The 15,593-nt window shown below is 37.9% G+C and overlaps 1 protein-coding gene across 2 annotated transcripts in view; it reads left to right on the top strand.

The window, feature by feature from the left end:
* Window positions 1–10,031, top strand: part of GABRG3 (gamma-aminobutyric acid type A receptor subunit gamma3) — a 298,494-nt gene extending 288,463 nt beyond the window's left edge. For both annotated transcript variants that reach the window (XM_038131046.1, XM_038131038.1), the window contains one exon: window positions 1,392–10,031. In XM_038131046.1, coding sequence (XP_037986974.1) covers window positions 1,392–1,670 — 279 coding nt within the window. In that variant the 3' untranslated portion in view covers window positions 1,671–10,031. The remainder of the gene's footprint in view (window positions 1–1,391) is intronic.
* The last annotated feature ends 5,562 nt before the right edge of the window (window positions 10,032–15,593 follow it).

Genomic DNA, 15,593 nt, shown 5'->3' with positions numbered 1-15,593 from the left:
TCTTTTCTTTCCACAGTACTAGAGTCAAAAAAGATTGCTTGTACAATAATCTTACACTTTTTTTCACATGGCAACACATTGTAAGGCTCTGAAAGAAGCCACACAAAACTTTACAAAAGAAACAGGAGACCATACAGGTATAATTTCTCTCATCAAATCTCAGAGATAAAATCATTCACAACAAGTGGATTTTCAGTAATCTGCTTCTAAACTGCAATCTGCTTGTAGTTCACAACAGAATGCACCTGAGACATTTTAGCATTTGCTTATGATAAAATGAACTGTGTTCAGAAGTAATTGACTGGATTCCATAGGGCCCTTGTTCAGGTGTACTTATCTATGTTGGCAGTACCAACATCTAAGCAGAGGTATGCCACATCAAGTTCTTTGCTCAGGGACCAGCATTTTTATTGAAATGGGTAATACTACAGTGTGCTGAACCACAAGATTTGTAGAAAGCAAATTAAGTCAATATAAAAACATTTCCACTGAGGCACATCAGTTATATCACCAGTATTTTTCACATCCAGGAGGAGAGTTTTCAGATACCCCCTAACACCTTCAGCAGGAAATGCTGAGTACTTTGTATAGTATGGAAGCAAGAGCCCAGAGCATCTTCCTAAATGCAAGCAGTTGTGACCAGCTTGTTCCCGGCACAGCCAGCACATTCCTGCAGGCAAAGCCAATGCTCGGCACAGTGCCAGGGAGAGGAAGGGCCTCAGGTAGATAAACCAGGCTGACAGGGCTGTGTCTGCTTTGTCAGGATGGTACAGACAGGCAGCAAAGCTGATGGGACCTTTTCTAGTGATGTCAGCGGGGGAGGTGACACTTGTGAAGATGGAATGGGTGGTTTAATGAGAGGGGAGACTATTGTGAGAAGGCATCTTGCATGCCATGGAAATTATGTGACAGAAAAGCTGACAAAGTGTAAATAGGGAGTACATTGAAGAAGGAAAAGTCTGTAAGCACGAATGCTGCTGTGAGGATGCATGACATCAAAGTTCCTATTTCTGAGCATGGTTAGTGTGATAAGCACTAAGGGGACATGCCTCGGGATGGCATTTTGAAATCCTGTACTGAAATGATCACTATCTATTCCTGACCATATCTGTTCTTATAAATCATAGTAAAGTTAAGAGGCAGTGAATGCACCTATGTGAAGTGGAGGACATTGTATTCTTAAATGGAGAGGGGGGATATCTTCCTTATTTTTGAGAATCCATCTTAAATGTAGTAGCTGCAAGTGTTTAAAACAACTTGCGAATTATATTCTGACAGGTAAGTGAATTCCTAAGTGTGAAAAAATGATTGCTTTCTGCTGTGATTATTAATTTTGATCTGCATCATCCAGGGAAACTTGTCAAACTGTCGCAATTTTTTTCTCTCCTCAGAATTATTCTGTACTTGATATGAGACCACCAACTACAGTCATCACATTGAACAATGCCATGTATTGGCAAGATTTTGAAGATGCGTGTGTCTATGAATGTCTGGATGGGAAAGACTGTCAGAGCTTTTTCTGTTGTTATGAAGAGTGTAAATCAGGCTCGTGGAGGAGAGGACGGATTCACATAGACATCTTAGAACTGGACTCTTACTCTAGGGTCTTTTTTCCTACATCCTTCCTGCTGTTTAACCTGGTCTACTGGGTTGGATACCTCTATCTTTAAATGTTGCCTGTAGCAGTGAAGACTGCTGCGTTTTCTCACTGCGGACGGATGGTGGAAGCGCAGAAAAAGTGAAGGACACAGTCATTTTCATCTCCAATTAAAAAGACCACATTAACTTTTACATCACAGAGCCTGATGAAGAATTTTAACATGTAATTTCTTGAAAAAGAAAAACATGGAAAAATTCTCTCCTAACTGCTATTCGTTTTAAGAAAAAGGTTCTTACAAAGTTCAGCTGAATTTGTAGTGTAAGCGATGTTTATGAATAATTATTGTATATTAAAATCTCTACTATTGTCCCTTACCATAGGAGCTTTTCACAATTCAGGCAAAGTTTAAATATGTAATTTTTCTTTTTATTCTCATACTTTCTTTAAAATGCTGCCATATCCCTAAGCCTCAGAGAAATGTACACTGGCACTAGCAAATAAGCCAAAGCTGATGAAAATGCTCATTTGTATTTAAATTTGCTTGATACCACAGGTTTTGGGAAACTGATGATCTCCTTGATATAGAATAACCACCAAGAGACACTAAGAAATGTCTGGTAGGATCAAAACATGGACATGACTTTCTGCAGAGGTCTGAGATTCATTGAATTAGCCACTTACCCACACATACTGGTTTTAACTTAGAGGTGAAAAGGCAGACAGAGAAGAAAGCTGTAATTTGGATATAAATAAGACTTGCCTATCTGTGAGGCAGCTGTAGGCATAACTTCTACAGTTTTTCAAGCTTTTAACTGTGGTTTTTTATGACTCATTGAACACAGGATGGTCATTGATTTCTAAAGTACTATACTTGAAGCAGGACAAGATTCCTGCTTGTTTGTGTCATTGTAACTGTTCACATACATAGCCCATGAGTAAAAATTATAATAGCACCAGGAATATGTGACTTTCTTCAGATTTCAGTCTGCTAAAGAAGTGTCCCCATGCATTCTTATTTTTTCTCTCAAAGTTGTATTATAAAATTGAAAAACATGTCTGCCAAAGGCCTATTTTTTTTCCTTTCATACCATTGAACACTGCAATATTTACTCACAGTAGTTGTTCCCTGTGCCTGAGCTAAAGACTGAACACTTGTGGCTTGAATAGTGCATTACAGGAACTCAATTGTGACACTTGGATTAAACATGAAATAGCTGCCACAGGTAGAAAGAAGTTCTTTTCATTCTTTTCCAAAATTTCCAACTATCTTTTACACTAAAAAACAATTTTGTATTTTTCAAGGTTTTGACCATTCAATTCTAAACTACCCATTTTTTCAAAAACTAGTTTTACAGTATTAAACTAAGTGATGTCTTTTACAGACTGTCTACATAATTGTTATTAAGCAAACAAAACACATCCAGAATCAAATAGCAATAGCTTTTCACTACCCTTTGCATGACAAATTGTTACAAAAGATTCAAGTTAAAAGATAATTTAAAACAACAATTCTATTTCTTTTCTCCTTTGGAGATAACTTTTTTATGAACTCAAAAAATGTGTGTCTCTTCCAGGCAGTAGTTGATGAAAAAATGAATAGTGGATGTGACTTGAAAAGAGTTCCCTTTTCCTCAAAAGGAAAACCCTGCAAACAAGCAAAAGCTAATGCAATGGTAATTCTAAAGGAACAGAAATGCTGTAATGTTCTTTGAAACATCACTGTCTCTCATTGCTATTGCTGTGTTCTTCCACTGAATTTTAATGGGGGGGGGGAAAAACAAACCCAAAAGTTAATTTTAGTTTTTCAAAATCTTTCTTCTGTTTTTAACTTGTCTCAAATATCTAAAACATAGTTGTGTTTAGGTCATGGAGGGGAATTACTTCTGTAAGGACCGACAAAATTCAAATTAGAAGCACAGAGAAGAAATATTTTGAGGCAGAATCAAAGCATTATTTTTAGAAAAATCTGCCCAATCTGATGTCTTTTAAACCAATGATGATAACTTTCTGATTTCAAAATACATGTTGAAACTTTTGCTAACTCTAATTAGCAAATTAACTACTCTGTAAAGCTGTGTTCTGCACTTGGAGGTATGGACTTAATTTGAGTATGACAGTGATATTTTAAGTAGTGCAAGAAGGTGATTAAATTTGAGTTGGATATCCTGATCTCTAATTATTAAGTAGTCTACTCTAATAGTCACTTTCAGCCATATTTTGTAAGAATACTAGAAATAGTCCAAGCCGAAATAAAAGAATAGAAACCATTTTCCTTTAGGGGCTGATCCTGCAAACCCTCTGCACAATCAATGGATTTTGGTGGTAGTACTGAGACAAATGATGCACAATCAGGTGCCTTCCACCATTAGATCTTGAACAGGTAAAGAGATGTTTATTTAACAATTCCATTCTGTGTGAGTTTTCTGGGAAGTGGAACATTCCCGTGCTAGATGATGAGCATATGCTTTTCTTGCACTTCTGCTCATGGCTGCTCATGAGCCCTGCTGAAAGCAGACAATCCCAACAGATCCTTCTTTGGAACACTGATTCTGCTAATTCCATTCATATTGCCAATTTTCTGACTTTTTCATACACAGAAGATGGAAGCAGATAATTCCAATTTTTCCACTGTCCTAAATCAAGAAAGAATCTTCAGACACTACTGCCTTCTGCTCTTACAGTGAGAGCAGAGGACATATTCTACTGTGTAATTTATTCTACTCTGGGGTTATCAAAAATTGATTTTTATGCAAGGCAAGTGGCTGCAGGCTGGCAGGTTCCTGAATGCATTCCTCTTCTTGTTCCCAGTAACTTGGCTTACTCTCACTGCTTTACTGCTCCGTGCTTTGGCAGCCACTGAAAAACCTTAGAGATCAGGGAAGATAGGCTTTCTGTGATCTGCATCATTCAAAATGGCATTGTGGTCTGCACACATCTTTGTTCTATATCCTTCTGTAGGAGTAAGAATATCCTCATTCACCTTCAGATATTCTTTTGCTTCTTTTGCAAATTGGCAAAAGTTAACATTTTCATGTGCTGTCCCACGAGAAAAGTAAGAACTGTTTCTTAGCATTCTAGAACATGTTCTTATCATATAATTTCATATTAGAGAGTTGCATTTATTCAACTACTTCTTTTGTTATTTAGTACTTCTTTTTTACCCTTCCAAGGAAGGGAACAGAAGAAGGAAAAACCAAATGAGCAGTGAAATGAACACATTTGGCTATGTAAAACCTCAAAACCAAGTATCTTCACGTTACATTTTTTCTTTGTTAAAGTTGCAGAAGGGATTTTGAGGGTTTTTTAAATAATCACCTTTGTTTCCCAGGAGGATTTAAAGTCAGTCCTCTTATTCTCCCCTTCTCCCCAGGAATTATAAGTTCTTGGGCATAGTGTTTCTTTATTGAGGGCAGCATTTTCAAGGCAACTAAGAATGTATAAATAATGTTGGTCTGCTTAATTCAATCTTCTCCGTTTTCCGGGCTCTGATGCTTAGCATATTGACAGCTCCTTTTTTTACAGCCACTCTTCCAAGAATAAGGGTATAAAAACTTGTAGCCAGTTTTTGCTCTCTCAATGTCCAGCAGTAATGGGGAACTGCAGTGCCACAAAATTTTAATGTAACTTTCTAATCAAAAAGTAGGGGTGTAGTTTAAAACACCTCAGGCATTTTGATAACCTTCTCTTTCTCATGTTCTCCTTAATCAACTCTCAACTGTATATTGCTATATTGTGCATACCAATAAAAATGATAAAAATTACAAAAGCCAGAGCTGTCTTCACAGAGACAGTGATGAGTAGTGAAGCTAAAAGAAGAAAAAGAAATTATTTTTTATTGCTGTGCAGCTCTTATCTGTTGCAGTCCTCTTATTTAATTTAACCCACAGCTAATTCCAAATCATCCACCTGGAGGTTTGCACATTCATCAGCTGGAACAGCAGTGACACATGAGCCTTTAACAGATAGGAAATTATTTCTGGAACTGCAGGCATACTGCCAAATAACTCAGACAGATAGCTATCTTAAACACTTCTGCAGCTCTAATGTGTCTTGGTGTCTAGCATCTCACGTTATTTCATGAATTTATCACCATGAATTATCTCCCTACTAGGTCATTTCATGAAGAGAAGGCTGTTTACCTCCTTTTTATACAAAATTTCACGATATATCTAATAAAATTACTCTCCTACATGACTGGATGCCAGGTAGCTCTGGAACTGCTGACTTTGTGGGAAGGGAGATTCAATATTTTAAGACAGATTTCAAAGAGTCACAGAATCAAATAGGTTGGAAAAGACTTTGGAAGTCATCAAGTCCAGCCTATGACCTAACACCACCTCATCAACTAAACCACAGCGCTAAGTGCCACATCCAGTCTTTTTTTAAACACCTCCAGGGACTATTTCATTAGCCTCAACACCTGGAGGGTTGGTGTTACCTTTTAAACTGTAAAACAAAGTGCCCATTGAAACTTGTAAAACCTATCTGTAACAAACTGTACTTTTCCCATTGGTTGCTTTTTCCTGGTTTCCATATAATGCAGTAAGAAAAGGCAAGCCATATCTCATAATATTAGATGCCTACACAGGCAGATTATTTTTTTCCAAGGTATCATCATCATCATCTTCTTCTTCTTCTTCTTCTTCTTCTTCTTGCTTACAGTGAAATGCTTGTGCCTCTTACGTCAGTGCCTTTATCATTTATTAATATGATAGGATATTCCTTAACATATTTCTCATCTGAAAGTTAGAAAGTGGGACCAGTGACCTTCCTGGAGTTCTTCCTGAGCACCACAGTGTGTGATCAATATTCTACATGTCTTCAACCTACAGACTGAGCATTTCTCTGCATTTTCCTTATTTTTCTAAACAGTCTGTAGGCTTCTTATTTCTTATATAAGAAAAGGCTGCAGTGGAACTTCAGCAGTTTAGCAGAATCCTTCCTTCTTCACTCAGCAATTTCATTCTACCAAGAGATACAGAGTGTAAACTCAAGGCTCATCCAGATCTCTTTCCAGGAGACTATTTAAAATAGGCAAAAACCAGACTATGAATTGGGAATGTATTTCCACAGATGAAAGGTGAGGTTCTTTTTCCTTTAGAGGTTTTTTAGCTTTTTCTCTCAGTTAATTTTAGATCCTTCCTCTCTCCACAAGCATAAAATTAGCTCAACTTAGACTTGCCTACTGAGAAAAAAGTGTTATTAGTCTTATTGTATGCTTGTATGCCCACTGCCTTTGTATGGTTCATCACACTCTCTTCTTGAAGAGTTCTAGTATATATGTGAAAAAATGAAGGCCTTTCTTCCAGACTCAGTGGCCTTAATAGTATTACCTTTTTCCCTGGGATCTAGGAGGAATTCTTTCCTCATATTTTAGGCCACTGGTTTAGATGCTAAAACCAAAGCTACATTCTATATCTAAAGTGAAATTATGTTTCAACAAAAAAAATATCTCAGCTTGACCTGAATTGCTTTGAGAAGTTAAACAGTAAATTTTTCTTATGCTGAACATTTGGTGGATAATTTAAAGAGATACGATGGCCTACAACCCTGTCTAGCTAGGACTAAGTCCTGAACTAGGGATAAATATTGTTCTAACTATCTAGTTTACCTAGCAGCTGTTTCTTTAAATGGCTTTGGATTGTGACTGACTTCAAGCACTTGGTTAGTTACTGCTGACATTCCTCAAGTGAGATATCCAATATCTGTGATGATGCATTCTTTTCTACAGACTTTACTTTCTTTTACTTTTCTTCTTTTGTCTTGGGTCCTCAAGCTGGTGTCTGTATCCATCTAGACTTCTCAAGGGTTTTCCTAAAAAAATATGTGAAATTAGAGAATGAAATTAATTATGAAATTCAGTGCCTCAGAGCTAGACACCTGAGAATTCTCTTCTTTCTACCAAAACATTCATTTTGATCTTCTAATCATTTGCTATTTATAAAGGACAAGCAGAAGACGTGTTTGTGTTTATTCATATGTCTTGGGGAAAGCTTTCTCAAGGACTGAACAAGGCAAAGCAGGCACTGCTACACAGCCAGTAACTTGCTGGGTATTCTTTATCTAGGTAAGGAATGGCTCTAGTCATAGGAGACACAACAGCCTCTGGTGTCATTGAAGCACCCAATAACTCTACTTGGAGGCCTAAGCCAGCCTGTGGAGCTTCTTACAGGGGAATGCAGGTGCTCCCTTTAGTGTTTAATACAGCCCTTAATACTCTCGTAAGGTCTCTATAACTTCTTTCAGCAGTGCTTGCGAGACAGGAAGCTGTACTGACACAATAGATTCTAAAATACAAAGAATGAAATATCCACAGTGAAGCTTATTACTGAGACTGTATTAGGGTTACAAGTTAAAAAAAAAAAAAAAAAAAAAAAACAGACCTACTAGGTCTGAGTCAAAACTTTCCACATTAATTAAGACCACTGACCAGAAGAGGGGATTATGTTCAAATCAGCAATGAGGAAGATGGTTGGATGATATTCTGTAAGAGTTGATTATCCATTGTTTGGATTCAAAACTTGAGGAGTGTAGATTTGTAACTTAAGTATTTAATGTGAGATTTCTGATTTACATACTTAAAGTGAGGCCCAAAATAGATAAATGATAAAATTTCTAAATTGCACATTAATATGAAATGGATGAAGAGAACAATACTGATGACATATATTTTAAAAACTACTGACAATTATGTGAAATAGAGCATGCTACAGAGTCTGTTCCATGCTTACAGACCTCATGGGATCCTTAGAATGAAAGCAACTGTGGAACTCTTGGAAAGCTGGTAAAATAATTGCATTTGACAGTATTACGCAGGCAGCCCAGGGAAGTACAGCACTGCCAGACAGAGTGCTGCAAAGGAAAAAAAAACAGAATAAGCTCCCAAAAAACACTTCCTCTGAACAACAGTGGGAAACCTGGTGCAGAGATTACAGTATCACACTCCCTTATTCTCTTTTGCAGTCATTCAGGAGTCCTGTGACATTTTTGTCATCCACAATCACTTGCGATACCAACCTTAAATTATGGACCAACCTGTGGCTACCACAGGCCATCACCAAAACCCCACATAATCCTGGTCTGAACTCTCAGTATACTGCTCTCAAAACATTTTTTCCCACCATGACAACACATGCATTTTTTTTTTTAAGTGAGTGTATTTTTAGCAATCAAATGAATACTGCCAACTATGTGCCAAATTGAATTTTCTTATAGAACACAGACAAAATTTTAGATTTTTAATTATCTTTCCTTCCTAAGTTTTTGTTAGGGGTGTGTGATTTCGTTGCTAGCAGTGCAGCTTGTGATGTCATAGTGAAATGAAAGTACAATTATGTGCCCAATGTGCCTTGAATAATACAGGTAGCACTAGTCCCAGTATGTCATTCTAAGTTAGATAGCCATCCCAGTGATCCCCCAGATTGACCTAATCAGAAAAGTCAAACACCCATGTGCTTCATCTCCTCAAGTTCTCAGACAATGACTTTCCCTTCTTGATCACATCCATTCCAGTTTACTTTGTGTTAAGGAGTAGGGCTGTGCGTCTAGAATACTATTTATATTCGTATTTTGATCCCAGCATTTGTATTTCTGGATACAAATAAATACACATTATCAGAAAATGCAAGTATGGCGTGCATGTTTGGTGGTTGTATTTTTCTTATGAAATTTGGGAGCTTAACAAAATAGATATAGATTTCTGAAAATTTGCTTGAAAGAAAAGGTGTGGTGTGCTACCTTTCTAACAGGGTATAGGGTGTTCTTGAAAGTAATTTCAAATGAGTCTTTAAAAAATATTTTCAACAGGGAGCATGAGCCGACTAAATTGCAAAAAATATTTGAGACTGCAGTTTATCCATGGGACTAATTTAAACTGGGAAGAACATGCTACAAAATTCAAAGAGAAATCAAGAAGTAGGCTGTGTCTTTTTCATAAACTGCTTGAATGCGAAGACTCTGCAATTTTAAAATTGTGATAAAATTTGGCTTCAAAACTTTCCCAATCCCAACGTTTTCAGTACTCGGTGAAATTTACTGGTAAAACTATACTCTGTGTTTTTACAAGACCTATTTTTCAGCAGCCACTTATTGTTAAGTAAGACTGTCTTCTTGATTTATGCTCTTTGAATGTAATTTAATTCCCGTCTCTGTACATTCATGACCACAGAATTTTCAGTCTCAACCCACTCCAACTGTGAAATGCCTACTTCATTTTAGGATTCCACTCCATAGTAACACTGGAGCTGGCAGCTGGGCCACAGATAATGCATAAGATAATGCACAAATTTCCCAGATCTCTCATGATCCCACAGATTTCCTTATCTGATCTTGTTATATTTATGCTTTCTGTATGTTCCTAGCACTAAGGCATGTTTCTCCAAAGGACATTTCATTTCACAAAAACCAATTACACTCAGAGTATTTAATTAAACTTTTACTAAGAAATCTTTTTTCTTGTTTTCACTTATTAGTTTGAAATGCAATTCATGCTTATTCCCATTTGTGTTCTAATACAACAACTAGATACTTACCTGACCTGTCTACTCAAAAATAAACATAGATTCTGTACTTCCCCAACAGCATCTGACCCTTGTTATTACAGTTAGTAAAATGCAGTAACCAGGTAGATGTGGCTATGCCTCACTCCCCTGGACAACTAGTAAGCATAATTGTTGCCATGACTATTTTCTATACATTAGTTGTTACCTCTTGCCATTGTCAGAGTGTGAACACAATTCCAGCTCTTCTCTCTTGCAGAACTTATCCTGGAACACCAGCTACATTCTTGCAATTATCCACAGAGCCTGAATGTGAGTTGAGCACATTGGCCATTCCAGAGGTTTAAGGTGCTCATCCTGCCAAATTCCGGTCACTCTGACACATCTCTCAATTTAATAACATTTCCTGCCCAGTAGGCTCGAGCGTGCAATAGAGTATGATGATGAATCGTGCCAATAAGTTCTGCCTTTTTATGTCACCCTCTGTCTCACCACCACAAATCTAGTTAAGAACTAAATTACTGCTTGGCAGTTTTAGTTAAAGTAAACTCAGTTTGTGAAATGGAAAATGAGCAAAGCTGAACATCAGGGAGCTATCCAGAAAATAAGGAATAAATGGAATAGACATTTTCCTACTGACTGATATTAGAAGATCACTGTCACTTAATAGCCATAGTAAAAAACCTCACCTTTTAAAAGTTGGTTTATAAATGGAAAGCACCTGTGTTAGTAACGCAAAATAATTGGTATATGCTGAAGTTTCACATGCAGCAATGTGTGCTAGGTTTGAGGATTTTTTTTGATTGATTTGCATGTTTGCTTTTTTTTTTTTTTTTAATAACTTATATTCTTGTAGAGTGCAACGGAACTGGCCTTAAAAAAAGAATTTTTCATCTAAGGAAATTCTGGGCCAACAGGAGTTTCATTAGCCCATCCTCTAGTCTTGAGCAAGCAGTGCACACCATAGACATCCATTTTTATATACCATAGTGGCTTCAGATTCTAGGTTGCAAGAAGATGGAATACATTTACAGAGAAAGTCTTAGTCTAACAGTGTCATGGATCATAGCAGAGCCAAAAAGATACTCATTGATAAGGTGCCTTGGTGTCTTGCTGTTATCTGGCAGGAGTCAAAGGTCCACCAAATGACAAAAATAAGGCAAAGCAAAAAAACCTCAAACTTTCACTCTTCCTAGGTAAACAGAGAAGTCCTTGCTATCCTGTGTGGGGTCTTTTACCTGTAACATCCATTTTTTCCCTCCTCACATACCCAGCACTTCTTGGGTCAGATAGGTCTGAGCATTGCTGTTAGGTATCCTCACAGCAGCGAGGGCACTGGTGCCGTGGTCCTGCATGTGCAATGACCAGCTGGGAAAACAGCACTGAGTCCTGTACAGCTCAGTGTCATGGTCACCTGAAATGCATGAAAGCGACCGTAAAACACACAGGAGTGGAGGCTGTGACAGTTCATCCAAAAGGAATCCTCACTGAAAGCAATCATGAATACATTAATTAATGATTAGATTTTATCAGAAAAAAAGTAGATTTTAATGCACTTAATTGTAGGTTAAGACACCACAAAACCCATTAAAAAGTGAATCAACAAAGTTTATATTCAGCCAAAACCTTACCCCTCCCAAACCCCAAGAGATTCTGTTTCCAATATTTTTTACTATGAAAGACTCTTGTTTTAAATATACTAATGCACTTTCTACCAGAGAAAAGTTGTTAAATATCAGTTAAAATGCTTTGACCATTATTTTTGATAGAACTGTCCACTTGTAGCAATGACAGCTATAAAAGTTAAATGTAAAATTCCCATCGATTCCCTTGTTTCCCACTATTCGTGCTAGTTGAAGTGTAAATGAAAGTTGCAATGCTTCTTAACTGATTGTACAGGGAATCTATGTAAGAATCAGCCCAGGACTCATAGGATTAATACCACATGCATGCTGTCATTACTACACATTGACTGTGCAATTGACAACTGAATATCTCCACATCCAGTGAACTATAAATCATGACGTTGTCCATTCCTGGCACTTCTGCTGAGGGCTAAACTGGAGTTCAGTAAGGAAAAGGATAACACTCTGTAGGAGAGCAGACAGATGCCACACATCAATGCAGGCTGGTAATGAGCCAGCAGAGCAGCACAAGGAGCCAGTGAGAAGGGCTGCAATGGCCAGGCTGAATGCAAGGTAATGAGCACAGCTCACACAACTCTGTAATGGCTTATGTTATGGCTGTGTCTCGCAGATCAAAGGAATTCATTACTGCCCCAGGCTCAGCTCTGGTTACTACAGGACAGTAATAACAGGTTTTGGCATGTCCTCCCTACCCACAAGGTCAAAGAGGATGCTGAAAAACCAGAGGGAACCTATTAGACAGCTGCTAAGATAATCAAAGGTCTGGAGCAGATGAACTGTGAGAAGCTGAGGAACAGAGTTCATTTGGAGCCGAGGCTAAGGGATGTTCTACTTGCAAACTGCAACTACTTGAAACACAGAAACAAAGACATTAAAGCCAAACTCTTTATCTCCTCTCAGCATTGCTGTAAGGTAGCAGGGGACAGGTGTTTCACCTTGGGACGCTTAGGTTGGAGATGAGGAATAGCTTTTCTACATTACAGTACTGCAAGGAAGGTGCTTCCTGGGAGGGCTCAGGGTGCTTCTGCCAAAGACGCTTTATACATCTGGCTGGATAGATCCTGGCCTAGTGTTGGTGGTGGTCCCCTTCAAGCATAAGGTTTAACTACACAACCTCAAACCACCCCCCCCCCCCCCCGCATTCTAAACAACATAAACAACATTTCTATAATTCCATAAAAGGATTTTTTCACCAGTTATCTCTTTCATAAATATTGAACTAGATAAACAGTAACAATGGCATAGCTAAAACCAACATATAAAATATCTGCTTTGGCATTGCTGCTATTGTTCATTCTCTGAACAATTTGTCTTTGTATATAGTACTTAAGATATGTAGGGAATCACATCATGCTTTGCTAGTGGAACCTCTCAATGCCATCTTGAGAAACAGATTTTTTATGACTGCAAAGTTCCAGTTTGAACATGCCATTTATGAAAATGAATTTTTTAATGTATATTGCTGCCCTAGTTTTGTCAAATTAAAAAGTAACATTTATTATGCAGCTTCCTAAAATAAGATTCTGATACCATCCCTATTTTATTTTCCCCTTGCAAACTGGTAAATCGTACTAATTCCATGTTATGTTGCAAGAAGGAAAAACCCTAAAAGAAAGCTTTTAGTGGGCGATGTACAAACTATGTGTCTACACAAATCCAAGATTCAAACAGGCAAAAGTATTAACCTTGAATAGGAAAATGCATGATTGACTATCAGGTTCACTGTTACAGGAGATCTAGGTGCAGTTCATTGAATCTATAATGAGTGAAGATACTTCAGGGTATGAAAAAATAAACAAGCAAACAACTCCCTTCACAAGAACTTAAATAAATTTCTAGCCCTTACTGTAATGCAGGTTATACCAGATTTTCCAAAGTCATTTCAGCAATTGGTGGACACCAAATATATATTTTATCCTCTTTTTATATGTTGCATACACAAATAAAATTACCTCTGTCTGCTTATTTTTTGCATACAATATGCAGCTATATCCAAAAATGTACAAGACATATACATTTATACTCTACAGCTCTATAAAGTTCTTGTGCATGTCTTCCCCTTTGGCCACATACAGAACCAGCCATTCACAAGGATAGGTGAATACAGAATGCTTAGCAGAAGGTTAAGACCTTGAGTTTGTGAGAATATTTCTGCTGAGTACCTTTGGCTCGAAGGTTGCCACTCTGTCAGTGTTATGTGTGTACGTACATTTTCTTAATAGAGGCACTGAACTCATTAGTTCTGCATGTGTGGAACAAAGCCAGATCAAAATTGATGATCATACAAAGATCGTTTCAGTACAAAGTATTATCTTCACACACCTATGGAGAAACCTACCAAAACAGAAACACTTAGTTTTGTGCAAATTAAATCTCAGTACCATCTGCTATGCAGCTGATTCTAGGAAGGGGTTGATACACATGGTTCACCCCAGAGCTATTGGAAATAAAAGGGCAGAGGGCTTTTGGCAGTAGGACCTCATCACATGGCACTGCACACAATCTCAGTTGAGGTAGTGAAAGGCATCTCCTGAGCAAAGAGGCTGATGTAGGCTATACCCTAAGGAGAGCTGAATTCCCAGCATGGACTCATCTACACTGAACCTATGTGTGGTACTGGAATGCAACTTAGAGTTGCTTGCATGAGACAGCACTCCCAGAAATACAAAAGCCAGGAAGAACTCAAACTACGGGCAGTAGGCACGTGGGTGATCTGTGAGGTGTTGTCGGACTTTTCACGTCATCACTCAGGACAGGAGATTGCTGCCAGCTGCAGTTCTACACAGGCAATTGGGACTGCATTTCTCCCATCCCTGCCATGTGGCAGGTAGACAGCAATGCAGTCCAGACAGACAGAGGGGCCTGCAGGTTTAAAAGTGTTGACAATCGAAGATACAAATTGTTCTAGGAGGAAATCTGTATTTTCATATTTTGCTCCCTATTCTATACACCCAGAGGTATCACTGTCACATGAACATTCCTGCATCAAAAAAAGAAACCCCATGACTCTTTCCATAAGAAGATCCCTGACAACAAAAAGAGAAAGGACTCCTCCAAGTAATGTGCTGCTTGAGTTACTTTTACTGCAGGTGTCTATCCAGCAAAAATAAATCACTATTTCTACAGTGCAAGAGCCCAGCCAAATCAAATATCAGTAGAAAAAATGACAACACAAAGCAAAGTTCATCTGTCCAAATATAGCTATAAATATTGTAGACTCTGTCACTGGAGTTAGTAATCTAAATTCTCTTTATAGTTGATGGAGAGGCACAGATACTTCTTATAAGCTCAATTTATTTGAAAGAAGACATCTGAAATCACAACCATATAAACCATACTCAAAAAGAGTTAACTTATTTTTCACCAACTATGAAGGGATTCTAAAGGAAGTCTAGCCCAGACATAAACATTTACAATTCTGGAAGATTAATCCTCTGCTATCTCTTAAACAGCAGAAACATGGATGCCACACTGAGGAACACAGAACAATAGCATAAGAAAGATGTGTAAGCAATAGTGCAGTTACAAGGAACAGAGCTGTGTGTGTCTCTGTTCCTTCAAAAAGTAGGGGAAAACAACGACACAAATATGTCTACAGTATCTACTATATTTATCGAGCACTTTTTGCTCTGTGGTATCACTGTGCAGGCTGCTGCACTAGAACAAGTACGAGGAGATTTCTTGCTCGGATAATACGGGGTGGTACATGAGATCACTCACTTTGCAGGGAGCTCTAGGCTCTCTCCAGTTTAAGCTGTCCGAAAAAAAATGGCTCAAATATTTCTAGATTTCACCATAACATGCAGCAGTTTCATATCCAAAGGTACAAAGTATAAAGGTATAAAGAAG

The sequence above is a fragment of the Motacilla alba genome, chromosome 1, assembly GCF_015832195.1.
Source record: "Motacilla alba alba isolate MOTALB_02 chromosome 1, Motacilla_alba_V1.0_pri, whole genome shotgun sequence".
NCBI lineage: Eukaryota > Metazoa > Chordata > Aves > Passeriformes > Motacillidae > Motacilla > Motacilla alba.
The sequence above is the reverse complement of the archived record's forward strand: the minus strand, read 5'-3'. Positions and strand labels throughout refer to the sequence as shown.